Source organism: Vipera berus (genome assembly GCF_964194415.1).
Source record: "Vipera berus genome assembly, chromosome: 1".
In the NCBI taxonomy this organism is placed as follows: domain Eukaryota; kingdom Metazoa; phylum Chordata; class Lepidosauria; order Squamata; family Viperidae; genus Vipera; species Vipera berus.
The window spans coordinates 69,992,524-70,009,642 of NC_138202.1; the positions used below are offsets into that span (position 1 = coordinate 69,992,524).

The following is a 17,119-nucleotide window of genomic DNA, read 5'->3' on the forward strand; positions in this document are numbered from 1 at the left end:
ATCACCAGTACATTACATAATAGTATATCCTACTCCTCAATCTCCATTGCATTGCATATAAGTAATTACAATGTAGTGTTCCAAACGTTTGTGCACGTTCACCCAATTATGCGTGAAATAATATGATTTTTGTTTCCATGATGAAATTATTTCTTTCCTAGAAGAGTAATTTTAGAGTAACAGCACTCCTGCACACCAGCATTGGCCAGATTCACTCAACAAACGTTGGAAGTTTCTGGCTACCTCCTTTTGTAAAGGAGTAAAGGATAAAGTGCTGCATAAGCTTGTGGCTTGCAGTTGCTTGGGTGCATACATGTAAAGTGGATTACTTTGCTTGAAACATTAAGCTGAGCTTTAAGGTCATTTCAAACTAGATGCTGAAGAAGAAAGCGTTTTATTTTAGGCATGTTGGGTGGAAGGGTGCAAAATTTTGGAAGCTGCATTGAAAGTTATTCATAATATAGTTAGAGCCAGATCAAAAAGCATGGGTCATCCTAATGTTGGATGTGTTTCATTACACACAAAGGGGTGCTTATGCAGTAATCTTTACATGAAAAGCACCAGATATTACCCATTATATAGTACTGCCATTTGCCTGTGCCATTCTTCACTAAAATGATACAGTCCAAAAGAATATTCCCAGAATACACAATGAGTGTGATAAAACCATCTGGAGAACATCTAAGGAGAGTATAAATGCACATCCAAGCTTCTGTGCCTGCCAGAGTGCCATCTACTGTCACTAGCCCTATAAGAAATATTCCATAAGAGTAAGAGAGGAATGTAGGTCATTTTGCAAAGTCCACCCGTTTTGCAAAGTCCCTTCTTCATGAAAAAGCTGTTGGTCACCAATGAACTTTAAGAGAATGGCCCTTAATTATTTATGGATTTCAAATAGCCACCTTTCCATTACAAGAGTGAAAAACAAAACAAAACACAAATTAATCAGAAAGTGATTTGGTTCCTATGCATTTTGATATGGTTTGTTGTGATTTTATTATGTTAATTTTGTAAGCTGTTTTAAAGTTATCAAGCCATGGTACTGTACATAAACAAGCAGTAGTGTAATTGGTAAGGAATATATACCCAATGGCTGGAGGAAAAGGATTGAGGATTAAGTGCCCATATTTTATATTATGAATGGTTGTATTCAACTTTTTATCGTCACAATTTTTAACTTTTGTGTTTCTGAACAGTGAAACTTCTTTTTTTTTATTTTATTTAAAAAGTTTTACAATACATTTTGACTTTAATCCCCCCCTCCCCCACCCCTATCCAACCCTCCCTATCCCTCTCCCCCACTCCCTCCTCCCCCCCCGACTTCCCAGAGCTAAATACAGGGCATAAAATCGAAAAAAAAAACATAAACACCCCTATGTTATCAACAATAAACTATAAATTCTATCTCTCTCTAGCTCATATAAAATGAGTACAAACAATATTAATATTACAAATAAAGTAGAAAAGAAAAAGAGGAAAACAGAAAAAGAGCTTTACTCAAAATAAATTTTCTTAATCCCAGTCCTTATTCATATTAATTTCAAAAAAAAAAAAAAGAAAAAAAAACTTTCACCTGCTATTTGCATTCTCCCACCTTTCTCTAATTTCCAAACAAATTCTCAGTTACGCGCCAAAAGCGCCTATCTCTGTTAATCTTAATAATCTCCGACCAAACTAAACTATGATCAAAAATAGTTCTTGCATGTATCACGCCAAATGTCTCGCAGTTCCAAATCATCCTTAAGTTCAAATAAAAGTTCAAATAAAAAGAGTATATGTAAAAAAAAAGATTTAGGCAATCTCTAAGACAACTTGTTGTTAATTAGGAGCTTACATACCCATTCTTAGTTCAACACATACTTTAAGTCCATAACCCTAATATACTTTTCTAGCAAGCAAATAACATCAATCTTAAATTGTGTGAAATATTAAAAAAAAAAACTTTCTTTCTCCTCTATAATAATTTTACTCCATTGACATTCTAATCTAAAAATTTAATCAGCAATCTTAACGCCCCAAAACTTTTGGAGCACCTCTGTCATGACCCCCAAAACTTCTTTAGACCGCTCTCCTCCCACATCTTCACTGTAAGCACACTTTGAAGATTCCATAACTTTCTGCTGGTCTTGCTCTTGCTCTCGTCTCGCTCTTCTTAGGGCGGCGCGCGTCATCTTCTGGCCTCCTGCAGCAACCGATGAGACTGTGACTTGATCCCCTCCAACACCATTGTCCTCTGTCTGTCTATCTACAACATCTTGAAGCTTTCCCACACCGTATCCTTTTGCAGCTTCCAAAGATGATAGGGGGGTTGCTTTTAACACATTACTATAAAAATCACGTGCCTGAGCCACAGTAACCAAACGATGTCTTTTACCTTCGTGCGTCGCCACCAATCCAACTGGAATCTCCCATCTAAACTTAATATCACGTTTCTTAAGTTCCTGTACTAGAAATGCAAAATCTTTCCTTCTCCTTAGGATCTTCGGAGGGATCTCTTTTAAAACCAAAACTTCTTGCTCAGCCACTACCAAATTAGTATCATAAGCAGCTTGAATGACTTCATCTCTAATTACTCTCTTTGTAAAATAGACCACCACATCTCTGGGTAACTTTCTCTGTCTTGCAATCCATGAATTTACACGAAAAACTTTGTCCATATTTCCCTCAATTTCAGATGCTGACTGGCCCAGTACCCCTTCCAGAGCCTCAGAAATCAGCTGCTTTAAATCTTCTTTACCATTCTCCTTTAAACCCCTAATTCTAATAGCATACTGCATCTGATTATACTGAACAAGGCTCAATTCATCGTCCATTTTATCCCTTATATTTTCATTTTCTAATACCTTTGCTTCTAATATAGAGTTCTTTTGACTGAGATCCTCCACTTTTATATCCAGCTGTAGCACACATTCAGCTACGGATTCAACCATAGACAAGATGTCCACCCTCATTGCTCTCAGCTTCTCTTCCATCGTCTTCTCCAATTTCTCCATTTTCTCCTCCATTTTCTCCTCCAGCTTTTTCAACTTTTCATCCATCATATCAGACATCAATTGTGCATGCTTTCCAAGAGCGTCTTGTAAATCCTTAAGCGTCAATACCGGGGGAGATGCAGGAGGAAGCAAAGCTTGCAATGAGGTCTCTTGCACCAGGGAAGACCCCGCATTCCGAAGAGCTTTAGAAGTTTTAGCCGCCATCTTCCCCCACTTTCACTTATTACGCACTTTCACTTTAAAGCTATAAAATCCATTGAGCTAGAGAGTAAAAATAATGAGTCCACTTCACCTTGACCTCCTGTACCGCTCTGCCTGCATCTTGATAATCAGAAGTATTTCCTTTTGGCAGGGGTGGTTGCTAACGCCTGGCTCTGCTCCAAAAATCCCAGAGCAGAGGCGCTGCGCAGCTCGGAGCAACCCAGGCTTCGGGGGGGCTCATCCTTCAGCCGCCCAAGCTCTCATCTCAGGCGGCCCCGGAGAGCTCAACCCCTACCTGGGGCCTCACCCCCTCCTCTTCTCCCGAGGAGGGGGCTTCAAATCCATCTAAACAGCTGATCGGCGCTGTTTACGATGGAAAAACACAGCTGCGGAGCGGGCAGCCCGAAAACGGCTGTCTTTCAGCGTCGCGTCGCCACCGGAAGTGAAACTTCTTTTTGACCTAGTTCTGTTGTTTGAAGGCTAATGTCCCCATCTTTAGCTTTTGCCTGCATTGCAAAGATATCATTTGTTTTTGGCTTAGCTTGATATGTTTGTAGTTTATATTTAACTATAAGTGAAGAATTGCTTTTTTAGCAAATCATGCTTAAAATAATCCATGACTTGATACAGTGTGAGATGTTATCTATTGAAAGGAAGGCTGATTTACTTCCCTTGCTCACTGGAAGGTGACAATATCAGTTTTCAGTGTGTTATTGTCAAAGACCAAATACTTTAATGTGCACATGCTTTTCTTTGATTTCAGGAATCTGAAATGTCAGAAGAAAAAAACAAGAGTGAAGCAACAGCAGCTGCACCAAGAAGTGTTGTAGAATTTGCCAGCTCTTCCCCAGCCCCAAAGAGAGTCCGGGAGGATAACAGCCATGTGCCTCTCATTATTCCCGTGTCTGTGCCAGTGAAGAAGCTGGATGCTCAAGATACCACCAGGGAAAAGGGCGAGGATGGGAAGCAGCAGCGGTTCCTAGTTAATGATCATGGGATTGCAGACAGCAAGCCTTCTGTGATTGTCACCCGGAGGAGGTCCAATCGTAATTTGAATATGGACACATCAACTCAGGTAGAGTTGGGGGCTATATAAATCCTCTGAGCTAGAGATGTTAATCTTCCCGCACACATTTCCCTTTATGTCAACAGTCAGCCTTCCCAAGACCATTCTCTCTTAGTCTTAGGAAACAGGATAAGTACTTTAACAGTGGCGCCATTGACTAAAGAGGTTGGTGGGCTGCTCTTCACTGAACATCTGGCTGTCGTAGACAGTTTGCTTTGGTTTCATGTGGGACCTCTTTTTTTTTCCTCTTTAAAAGATGCAGTATAATTTGATAATGTTACAGAAATAGCAGAATAATATTGACCTAGTTCTGATAGGTAAAGGTTTCCCCTGTCTAGTCGTATCTGACTGTAGAAGGCAGAGATCCTCTCTGTTTCTTAGCCGAGGGAGCCAGCATTGTCCAAAGTCTCTTACGTGGTCATATGGCCAGCATGATTGTACACTGAGGCTCATGGAACATTGTTGCGTTCCCACCAAAGTGATACCTGTTTATCAACTCACATTTGCATGCTTTCGAACTGCTAGGTGGGTAGGAGCTGGGGCATGTAGGAGCTTGGGTCTCAAACCCAGGCTTTCAGCTTCCCAACTGATAAGCCCAGTGTCTTTAAGCGTAGAGCCATCGTGCCCCGAGTTCTGATAAAACCAACAAAGAAAATGCTAGTATATTTTGGCTGGTTGGTTTACGTGTCCCCGTTCCTGAACAGTTCTTTCACACACAGTCCTCTGTGCCCCAGAGTGGCTTATTTTTATTTAGTTTGATTTATATCCCACGTTTACCAAGCAGGGCAGAAGAAAGAGAAAACCTTCTCCCTTTCCCTTTGTGGGGAAGAGATTTCGGTGAACAGAGGAACATGAGGGGACAGTTCATTGTTTCAGAGATGCCGGGAAGATTTTGAGACATAAAATGTTTTCCTCTGTGAGAAACAAAGTGTATTTCTTTTTCTATATGTTTATATAGCATGAAGGCGCTGCTCCAAAAGAAGCGGATGGTTTTCCACGAAAGCCAAAACAACGACCGAGACCGGAGCCTCTTTTCATACCCCCCAAAGCTGGCACCTTCATTGCTCCACCAGTCTATTCCAATATCACACCATACCAAAGCCACTTGCGTTCACCTGTCCGTCTGGCTGATCACCCTTCTGATAGGAACTTTGAGTTACCTCCTTACACTCCCCCGCCCATTCTCAGCCCAGTACGAGAGGGCTCAGGACTATATTTCCATGCTTTCCTTTCTGCTACTGGTAGTGCAATTCCACCTCCAATGACTCCAAAAGCTGCACACAGGACCCTACTCAGATCTAGTAAGTTTCTGGACAATGTTCTTGGTTGGGATGGGAGGATTGCCAGGAGTGGATAATAGATGACAGTTGTAGATAATTGTCATAAATTGGAAAGTTTGTTCAGGCTGAAGTATCTTGGGTTCCGCTTAGCTAGGCTCTCATCATGGTGTTCTCCAGTTACATTACTATTTCCAGGATGATTGGCTGGGAATTCTGGGCATTGCCAGTGCATCTGGAGGGTGCCAGGTTGGGGAAGATTTGTTTATACCAGGGTAATTATGTGCAAGGTATAATCAAAATATGATCTTGGTAAGCAATGGCTTTAAGTTCCTATCTTGTCTTATGTATTGAGATGACAGTTATATATAACTTAGTACATCATCATCAGTCTTTTAGATACATTGGATTATATGTTTAATTAAATGATTTTTTTTGTAGACAGTACAGAAGCCACACCACCTGTCCTCTCAGTAATGGGAGAGTGCACTCCTGTCAGCATTGAACCGTAAGTTTCAATTGAAAAAATAGAGCCATTGTTCAGTGATAGAGTTGTGTCCTTGGTCGTATGAGAAGTCGTTTTCCTAATTTAATTCCAGAGAACTTTAGCTTCTGTTAGCCCAGGAAGGAAGGAAGATGTTCTTCTATTCAGTTAGACCTCCCAGCTCAGTTGAAGAGCTGAAATGAGAAGGAAGGGTGTGAAGTCCTCCATAAGGGATATGGAGGCCTCAAGATGCTACTTAACTGCAACTTTCAATAGTTTCTGACAATGTGGCCCATGATGAGGATGCTGAGAGTTATATCAGCTGGAGAGTCACCAACTCCCTACTCATAGTGTAAATGAATGTATTTGTGTATATGTGTGTGTATGAGGGGGCCAGGATTATATGGCAAGAATGTCTGCCTGGTACTGCTTCCCATACCGTACCTTCCTACCCAGGGCAATCTGATCCATATGCCAAAAATGATTTTTCTTCACTATTGTACCTTGAAACAGGCTTTATTAAAGACCTTCATTCATGGAACTATTAAGTTTGAATACCAGACATTATTCATCAGTATGGAGAAGCAGGCAAAATAAAAATTATAGTTCATAGCACCATTTCAATGTAGAGACACTTCTAATTATATAGGTAGTCCTCGATTTACAAGTGTAATGGAGCCTGCCCATTCCATTCATAACTCGAGAATTTGTGGGAGTGAATCTCAGTACAAAGTCAGAACTGAAGAAGCTCCTTGGATGAGAAGCGAAATGTCTTCAAGGAAAAACAAAGTCCAGTTGCCTTTTGAAAAAGCACTTTGGGACAACCATGATCTGGATGACTGAGAATCTCCATATTCATATGTAGATAATTTAATTTAATTTAATAATATTTGCATTTGTATACCGCCCTTTCCCTGAGGACTCAGGGCGGTTTACAGGGAATTAAAAATCAAAACATACAAAAGTTAAAACCAATTAAAAAGCATTAAATTCACCCTGTACATTAAAACCCCAGTTAAAATTTTCTCCTCAGCCTGGGCCCGAGAGCTCAAAGAGCCAGGTCTTCAGGCCCCGGCGGAATGATCGGAGGTCGGGAGCAGTCCTCAACTCTACCGGCAGCTGGTTCCAGAGGGCAGGCGCTCCCACTGAGAAGGCCCTATCCCTGGGTGTCATCCGCCGGCAATCTCTCACCGGCGGAACCCTGAGCAAACCCTCCCTGTGAGAGCGCACTGGGCGAAGGGCGTTTGATGCCGGCAGCAGGTGTTCCCTCAAATAACCCGGACCCAGGCCATGTAGGGCTTTATAGGTGATAACCAGCACCTTGAATTTCACCCGGAGGGCAACCGGAAGCCAATGCAGCTCGCGGAGTAGAGGTGTTACATGGGAGTATCGGGAAACCCCCATTACAACTCGCGCGGCCGCATTCTGCACCAGTTGAAGCCTCCGAGTGGTCTTCAAGGGCAGCCCCATGTAGAGAGCGTTACAGTAGTCCAAACGGGAGGTCACAAGCGCATGAGTGACTGTGCGTAGGGCGTCTCGGTCCAGATAGGGACGCAACTGGCGCACCAGGCGAACCTGTGCAAAAGCCCCCCTGGTCACGGCTCCTATGTGATCTTCAAAATTGAGCCGTGAATCCAGGAGGACGCCCAAGTTGCGAGCCCTATCAACGGGGGGTAACACCTCACCCCCCATCGTTAAAGGTGGAATAACTTGGTTAACCCAAGACGCCGATATGCACAGCCACTCAGTCTTGGCGGGATTGAGACGAAGCCTGTTTCTCCCCATCCAGACCTGAACCGCCTCCAGGCACCGGGACATCACGGAGAGGGCATCACTGGGTTGGTTCGGGGTGGAAAGAAAAAGTTGGGTATCATCAGCGTACTGGTGATACCCCACCCCAAAACCACGAATGATCTCGCCCAGCGGCTTCATGTAGATGTTGAACAGGAGGGGCGAGAGAACCGACCCCTGAGGGACCACAAATGAGAGACCTCGGGGCGGATCTCTGCCCTCCTGTCAACACCGACTGCGAGCGGCCCTGGAGGTAGGAGGAGAACCACCGTAGGACGGTGCCTCCCACTCCCAACCCCCTGAGACGCCGCAGCAGGATACCATGGTCGATGGTATCGAAGGCCGCTGAGAGATCTAATAGGACCAGGACAGAGGAGCAACCCCTGTCCCTAGCCCTCCAGAGATCATTCACCAGCGCGACCAATGCCGTCTCCGTGCTGTGTCCGGGCCTGAAGCCCGATTGGTACGGGTCCAGATAATCAGTTTCCTCCAGGAACAGAGGGAGCTGATGCGCCACCACACTCTCAACAACCTTCGCCAGGAAGCGAAGGTTGGAGACTGGACGATAGTTGTTTAAAACAGCCGGGTCCAAAGCAGGCTTCTTGAGGAGGGGTCTCACCACCGCCTCCTTCAAGGCGGCAGGGAAGACACCCTCCTTCAAAGAAGCAGTTATTACTGCATGGAACCAGCCTCGTGTTCCCTCCCGAGCCGCATAAGCTAGCCAGGAGGGGCACGGATCCAACAAACAGGTGGTGGAGCTCAGTCTCCCCATGATCCTGTCCACATCATCAGGGGAAACAGGGTCGAACTCAGTCCAGATAACGTGCTCAAGACCGCCTGATTCCTCCACATCAGACTCTGCCCAGTCAGAGTCCAAGCCGGTCCGGATCCGAGCGATTTTGTCCGTCAGATGATGACTAAACTCCTCGGCTCGTCCCTGCAAGGGATCCTCCCTCACCTCCTGGTTAAGGAGGGAGCGAGTCACCCTAAACAGGGCGGCCGGGCGATTATCTGCGGACGCGATAAGGGCGGCAAAGTAGTTAGACTTCGCCGTCCTTATCGCCGCAAGATAAGACCTTATGAAGGTTCTTAACTGCAATCGGTCGGATTCGGATCGGCTGGATCTCCAACCGCTCTCTAGACCTCGTCTCCGACGCTTCATCTCCCGGAGCTCCACAGAGAACCATGGGGCCCAACGGGATCTGCGTCGGGTCAGAGGTCGCATGGGTACAACGCAGTCGAGTGCCCTGGTGGCTGCCGTTTCCCAGGCCTCCACCAGGGCATCGACTGGGCTGTGGGTAAGGGTGATAGGTATAGGCCCAAGCGCCCTCTGGAACCGATCTGGGTCCATTAGGCGCCTGGGGCGGAACCACCTGGTCGGCTCCGCCGCCCAGCGGCGGGGGATGGCATGACGGAAAACTAGCCTCAGGAGGTAATGGTCTGACCATGACAGAGGGGTGATGGACGGAGAACCCCCTCCCAGATCATCCAACCACTGTCCAGACAGAAACACCAGGTCAAGAGTGTGACCCCCCTCATGAGTCGGGCTCTCAATAACCTGGGTCAGGCCCATGGCTGTCATGGAAGCCATGAACTCCCGAGCTAACTCCGACGACCCTCCCAGTGATGGCAGGTTGAAGTCACCCAGATAAGAAATTAACTTGCTATCTTGCTGATATGTTTTTTTAAAAAAGACATTTTATTTGGTGTTCTAATTAAGCATTTAATCATACGCCTGTTAAAATCTCTTTCCTTTGACCTGATGCTAATGGCTTTGAGTAGAGGGAATGACTGAGCCCAGCATTTTTTCTCTCCTGATTTCCCACAGAAATGGATATGTGATTGAGCAAGAATGTAGAATGAATGAAGGCTTTATTAGGAACATAGGCATCCATGACAGAGTAAGAATAGGGAGTGACACACATGCATCAAGATGTCATGAAACAAACCTCACAGTGTACCATATTTCTATCAGAAGTTGGGATGTGTGTTCATGTTGTCATCTTGACATAATTGCAGTTTGTAGCAGGAGCCTATGATCAGGAGCCTTAGTCCTGGTCCATCAACAGTATCTGTAGATAGAAACTGTTCTTAAACACTACAGCTGATCGTTCTTAAGAGTCTTGGTAGAGAATTCCAAACCCTTTCAAGGCTTAAAAGAAACACTTTTAGAAGCAAAACACTCCCTGAATAATTCCAGGATAATATTGTTAATATTTGTAACTAAGCCAGTTTTCAGACTAATAGATTTATCTCTTCTTCTTTAAAATAACTTAGGAACTCAGCATGCGTTATGTTTATTTGTAATATCGTTTAGCCATATTTGTTTGTAGATGGCAGATTACAGTCCTGCTACAAATGCATTTTGAATATGCGTCTGTCATAAGCACACATACTCTCCTACATTCATTTTTATATCTGTTGAGGAAATTGTTTAAATGTGTACGTGTTGCATATTCCTCTTGTTCTAGCAAGGGGCTTGGGATGCTCTTGCTGATACTGGACTTGTCAAATAGGCAATGGTGATACCTGCCCAAGTCCATTAAATAGATGGAATAGTTTAGCAATGATTTAAGCTTCAGGCACTAGAGTTAAAGTTAAGTCTGATATGCAGATTTAACAAGCAGTCCTGTCTTCGACTGGTCCCTTGAATTTCCCATAATTATCACTTAGTATTTTAACAACATATTTAGCAATTATCACATAGCAGATGAGTTGTATAGAATGATAAAAGCATGTGTGAAGAAATTTGCCATATTTGGGTCTTCTTACATGTAAGTAAATAGATTACAGTTGTTTTCTTTATTGACAGCTTCTGAATTTTTGTTTTCTATTTTTAAAACATTTCTCCTAATTAGCATGTGTTGGCTTGCTAAGAGTAGAAAAGAAGAATCTTTTATTTGGAGGCAGTTGAAATGGTTGAAATAAATCTGGGAACAGATTTATTGTATCTATTTCACATCATGGTCACCCGTGAAACTGTCCTTTGTTTCAGATAAGCAGGCTGTGCTTTGGTGTATCACTGTGTTGGTATTCATTTATTGTTCAAGGCGGATCAATGTGGGGCCTCGTTTTCAAGCAGAAATCCCACTGCTTCGAGATCGATCTCTGGCAGCCTCTGATGTGGCCAAGGAGCAATTGGTGTGGCAGCCCTGGGAGGAACTGGAAAATAATTCAGCAATCCAGGAGAATGGTAAATTTATATATCTATATCTGAATGGCCATGAAAACAAGGAGGGAGGGCCATAGAACATCTAAAAGTGACTGGATAGTCAACTCAGTTGTTGGCCTTTGATTCGCTGTATATATTAAAGCTTGCACCAGAGCAAGGAACTGTAAATGGAAAATCGTTGTGAAAGTGGAAAACCTGAGAGTAATTGTAATAATTGAAAATTATTATTCTTTGTGATTTTGTCCCACGTTTTAAAAAAACATTTAACTTTATCAGAAGCACATAAAGTCTGACCAGACTTTTTTATTGAAAAGTTTTAAAATACAGTTTTCCTTTAAACCCCCCCTTCCCCCTCCCTCCTCCCCTCCCTACCTCCCCCCTATCCCCCCCCTCCCCCTCTCCCTCCTCCCTCCCCTGCCTCCCCCCCCCTACTTCCCCTCCTCCCCCCCTCCCCCCCCCGACTTCCCAGAGCAAAATACAAGGTATATATCTAAAAAGCAATCATAAACAATCATATACTAACAATTATAAATTCTAAAATCCATCACTCTCTAGCTTATATAGAGTAAACCAATCCTTAATAATACTAAATGTGTATAAAGAACTAAAATAAAAGAAAACTAGCGTCATTCCCATCTATGTTCTTCCACAATTCACTATTTCCTAAACATATTCTCATTTACACATCACAAACACCTATCCCTATTAACCTCTCTAGCCAAAATAGGCTATAATAGATAGTTCTTACACAAATTAACCCACATTAACCCACAAAACTTTCTTCCTCTTCCTCTGTAATAAATTGTCCATTAATTCCAAATTAAAGATTCTGTTACCATACATATCATCCCAAAACTCTTAAAAACACAACTACCACTTGACTATCAGTATGTTGTGGAAGTTCCATAGATTTCTACTAGACCTATTTTCTTTTCTTTTTTGAGCGTTTTAAGGCAGCACGCGTCACCCTCTGTTCTCTAGGATCATCCAAAAGAGTTGCATCTTGATCTCCTCCTGTACCATTCTCGTCTATCTGTCCATCTTCATCCTCTTGATGTTCTCCTTCTCCTTCTCTAGTCTGACCAGACTTTTTTAAAAGTCAGTCAATAAAAATCAAATTGGGGTCTCCCGCTGGCAGCTTCTCTTCCTGCAGCTCATCTCCCTCCTCAAAATCTGCTCCATTGTTGAAACTACAGAGAAGATTCTAGATGTTTTTTTTTTGTATAAAAATGAAAAGTGAACTTGTGATTATGTTTGATGACTAGATGGTATGGATTTCAGAAATAAGAGTATTATAATATAAATTTAGAGAGAGGTTAAAATATACCTGCTGTGAAGAATATTGGAAGCCACTTTCTTTTTTATTTTTCTTTAACTTTTTTTCATTTTTGTACTTTTTTCTTCCTCTGCTTTCTTTTTCGCTTTTTTCCTTATCTTATATTTGTGTTTGTTTTTATACTCTCTTTAAATAGCTTTAGTAAAAATTAGACAGACACGGGCAGAGTGTTAAATGAGAAAAAATTCATGCGGTGTCAGATACTGTCCCCAAATGCTAGTAGGCAAGTAAAATATTAGCTAAGTTATACTATTGGGTCATAAAGTCAGTAGGTCATAAAGATGCCATTAGTATTAAATTTAATTTTAATTTAATTTATTATCATTTCTATACCGCCCTTCTCCCGAAGGACTCAGGGCAAGAATAAAACACAGAAATTTACAAAAATTAAAAGATAATTAAATGCATGCCCGATTAAAATACAATTGATACATAGTAAAAACCCCAATAAAAATGATAAAAAACCCCACCAATCCCCCCTCAGGCCAGGCCGGCTTGCTCGAACAAGTATGTTTTCAGATCGCGGCGAAAGGAGCGCAGATCGGGCGCCGTCCGGAGCTCAACCGGTAACTGGTTCCATAGCTCCGGGGCGCCCACAGAGAAGGATCTCCCCCTGGGGGCCACCAGACGGCATTCTCTGACCGGTGGCACCCTGAGGAGGCCCTCTCTGTGGGAACGCACAGGGCGCAGGGAGCTTGATGCCGGCAGCAGATGTTCCCTGAGGTACTCCGGCCCCATGCCATGGAGGGCTTTGAACACCATTACTAGCACCTTGAATCTCACCCGGAAGACAACTGGCAACCAATGCAGCTCACGGAGCAGAGGTGTCACGTGGGAGTATCGGGAGACTCCCAACACAACTCTCGCGGCTGCATTCTGTACCAGTTGGAGCCTCCGGGTGGTCCTCAAGGGAAGCCCCATGTAGAGAGCGTTGCAGTAGTCTAGACGAGAGGTCACGAGCGCGTGAGTGACCGTGCATAAATCATCCCGGCTTAGATAGGGCCGCAACTGGCGCACCAGGCGAACCTGGGCGAAAGCCCCCTTAGTCACGGCCACCATGTGATCTTCCAAGGTAAGCCGCGAATCTAGGAGGACTCCCAAGTTGCGAGCCCTATCTACGGGGGGTAATAATTCACCCCCCATAGAAAGAGATGGAATATCCGAATAGACCCGGGATGAAGGTATGCAAAGCCACTCGGTCTTGTCGGGGTTGAGTTGAAGTCTGTTCCTCCCCATCCAGACCCGAACCGCCTCCAGGCAACGGGACATCACGCTGAGGGCATCACTGGGGTGGTTTGGGGTAGAAAGAAAAAGCTGGGTATCATCAGCGTACTGATGATACCCAACTCCAAAGCCACGAATGATCTCACCCAGCGGTTTCATATAGATGTTGAACAGGAGAGGCGAGAGGACCGACCCCTGAGGAACTCCACAAACGAGAGACCTTGCGGTCGACCTCTGCCCTCCTGTCAACACCGACTGCGAGCGTCCCTGGAGATAGGAGGAGAACCACTGTAAAACCGTGCCTCCCACTCCCAATCCCCTGAGACGCCGCAGCAGGATACCATGGTCGATGGTATCGAAAGCCGCTGAGAGGTCTAATAGGGCTAGAACAGAGGAATGACCCCTGTCCCGAGCCCTCCAGAGATCATTCACCAGCGCGACCAATGCCGTCTCCGTGCTGTGCCCGGGCCTGAAACCCGATTGGTACGGGTCTAGATAATCCGCTTCATCCAGGACCAAAGGGAGCTGATGCGCCACCACACTCTCAACAACCTTCGCAAGAAAGCAAAGGTTGGAGACCGGACGAAAGTTGTTCAATACAGCTGGGTCCAAGGCAGGCTTCTTGAGGAGGGGCCTCACCACCGCCTCTTTCAAGACGGCAGGGAAGCTACCCTCACTCAAAGAAGCTGATATAACTGCCTGGAACCAGCTGCGTGTCCTCTCCCGGGCTGCATAAACCAGCCAGGAAGGGCACGGGTCCAATAAACATGTGGTGGAGCTCAGTCTCCCCATAATCCTGTCCACTTCCTCTGGAGTCACAGAATCAAACTCCTCCCAAGTGATATCGACAAGACCACCCGCGTCCTGATCGCCAGACTCTGCCCAGTCGGAGTCCAGACCGGTCCGAATCCGAGTGATTTTGTCCGACAGATAATTGTTAAACTCCTCGGCACGACCCTGCAAGGGTTCCTCCCTCACCTCCTGATTAAGGAGGGAGCGAGTCACCCTAAACAGAGCGGCCGGGCGATTATCTGCGGACGCGATAAGGGTAGCGAAGTGATTGGACCTCGCCACCCTTATCGCAGCGAGATAAGACCTAATATGGGTTCTTAGTCGCAATCGGTCGGATTCGGATCGGCTGGACCTCCAACCGCTCTCTAGGCCCCGTCTCCGGCGCTTCATCTCCCGGAGCTCCGCGGAGAACCATGGAGCTCGACGGGATCTGCATCGGGTCAGGGGCCGCAAGGGTACAACTCGGTCAAGAGCCTCAGTGGCTGCCCTTTCCCAAGCTTCCACTAAGGCATCTGCCGAGCTGTGAGTGGGGGAGGCAGGTGGGGACCCCAGCGCTGCCTGGAATCTCGCGGAATCCATATAGCGTCTGGGGCGGTACCATCTAACTGGTTCCACACACCCACGGCGGGGGGTGGCAAAACGGAAGACCAGCCGCAGGAGGTGATGATCGGTCCATGACAGGGGCATAATAATTGGGGAGCCCCCACCAAGATCATCTAACCACTGACCAGATAAGAAAACTAGGTCAAGGGTGTGGCCTCCCTCATGAGTCGGTCCTGAAATTACTTGCGTCAGGTCCATGGCCGTCATGGAAGCCATGAACTCCCGAGCCAACTCAGATGATCCTCCCAGAGATGGTAGATTGAAGTCCCCCAAAACTATAAGTTTCGGGAACTCAACCACCAACCCAGAGAGGACATCGAGAAGCTCAGGCAGGGCTGCTGCTGCGTGACTAGGCGAAAGGTACACCAGCAGCAATTTAACATAATGTGATTGACTTGCTTAAAGGGGTTGCCTCAAAAAGGGCCATGCTTTGTATTTTTTGACCCTCTTCTCTTTTGCTGTCCCATATAATACCCATCATCGCAAATCTTAGAAGTAGTTCTTACCTCCTGGATCCCAACATTCTAAAGCAAAATCAAAACTAATTGGATATTTTCCTCTTTATTGCCACTGCTTATTTTGTAAGGGATAAAATGACCTGCAGTCATACTTTTCTCATAAAATGGATATATTCTTCTGCCCCTGAATGGACTGGGATGGATATGACAATATCATAGTAAAAACCAGGACATCAAGATTAATCCATGTTACTGGGAAATATGAATGTGGAAATTGACCATTTTGGTCCTCTATGGAGTGTTGATATTCATCAACCCAAGCTAGCATGGCCAGTAGTCAGAAGTGATGGACATATTAGGATCCAACCACATTGTGAAGACAGTAGGTTTTCAGTTAAGAGGTAGTGGGGACCATTAATCACAAAATGATGGGAAGCTTTTCTGTGTGTGCATCAGCCAAATTGTACATATATTTGCTGGTTTTCTTCTTAAATGGATGTTGTTTATTTCATCTGTCTATTTCATAACACGATGGGACTTTCTTTTAAATATAACAGTGGACAACCTGGTAACAGCTGCGTGTTCAAGCATATTTCCTGGTGGTGGTACCAATCAAGAGCTGGCATTTCACTGCTTACATGAAGCAAAAGGAGACATTGTGGTAAGACTCCAGCAACTTCTGATTGGACTGGAAAATTTGCTGATAAATATATAATTCTGATGTCTAGCAAGGACTAACAATATTGTAGAGCCGAGTTAGTGGCTTTGCAAACTTTCATAAGAGGTTTTACTACCCTCTTGTTAATACATTTGTGATAGATAGTGCATTCTATCTTTTACCTATAGCTGATTTGAAGGGGGCAAATCAAGAGCTGCTGGCAGTTCTTCTAGGTATCTTCTTCCCTTTTCCTTCTGCTGCTCATGATGCATTTGCCTATAGCCCGTCATAAACTTGATATTGGTAGTCCCAAAGGTACTTTTTCAAAAGGCAATTGGGACTTAGTTTTTCCTTGAAGACGTTTCACTTCTCATCCCAGAAGCTTCTTCAGTTTGAAGACTTCAGCTGCATAGACATTTGCTATTGATAGGTCAGCCTTCCCAACCTGTTGCCCTCTAGTTAGTATTCCTAGCCAGCGTCTGTAAACAGGTTGGGGAAAGTTGCTTTAAGTTAATAGTGCAGGGGATATTTCCAAAGCTACACTTTGCTTGACTTTGTTTTAAAAATAAATGACAATTGTTTGGGCTTATTTAACATGCAAAGCCATAAACTATGTTTTACTAATTGCAGTGACGGGATTCCTAGTATAAGCAGAATTGGATAAATGACATTATGGTTTAGCTGTCTTACCCGTCCCATGCTGGAGCAGATCCTTACGTTCAAAATGCTCCCAGTCCACTACTACTACCTTCATTATAGGGCTAGGAAGCCTTTCATCTGAAACCCTGAGGAGCAGCAGTCTTGTCAGCATACACAAAATTCAGGTTATCTGTTACCCTCTAAGAGTGGGTCTGTCTGTCTAATATTGGCATGGGATTGGTGTCATCATGGAGAAACTGAATTATAAAATCTGTGTAATGCAATTGTTTTACTAGAAATAATTAAGGTAGCGTATGTAACTTTTGATAATATTCTCAGTGAGAAAAATAGATGTTGGAAATATCCGTGGCTACATTGTGCTTGATTCTGTTGATTTCCTGGAAGGCCTAGAATAATTTTGGCAT

At 44.4% G+C, this 17,119-nt stretch overlaps 1 protein-coding gene across 4 annotated transcripts in view; it reads left to right on the forward strand.

Annotated features, from left to right (window-relative positions):
• The window catches only part of MIDEAS (mitotic deacetylase associated SANT domain protein), a 93,022-nt gene that overhangs the window by 55,664 nt on the left and 20,239 nt on the right, over positions 1 to 17,119 (forward strand). For all 4 annotated transcript variants that reach the window (XM_081313993.1, XM_081313996.1, XM_081313995.1 and 1 more), the window contains 5 exons: positions 3,958 to 4,269; positions 5,219 to 5,561; positions 5,979 to 6,045; positions 10,863 to 11,005; positions 15,955 to 16,058. In XM_081313993.1, coding sequence (XP_081170119.1) covers positions 3,958 to 4,269; positions 5,219 to 5,561; positions 5,979 to 6,045; positions 10,863 to 11,005; positions 15,955 to 16,058 — 969 coding nt within the window. The remainder of the gene's footprint in view (positions 1 to 3,957; positions 4,270 to 5,218; positions 5,562 to 5,978; positions 6,046 to 10,862; positions 11,006 to 15,954; positions 16,059 to 17,119) is intronic.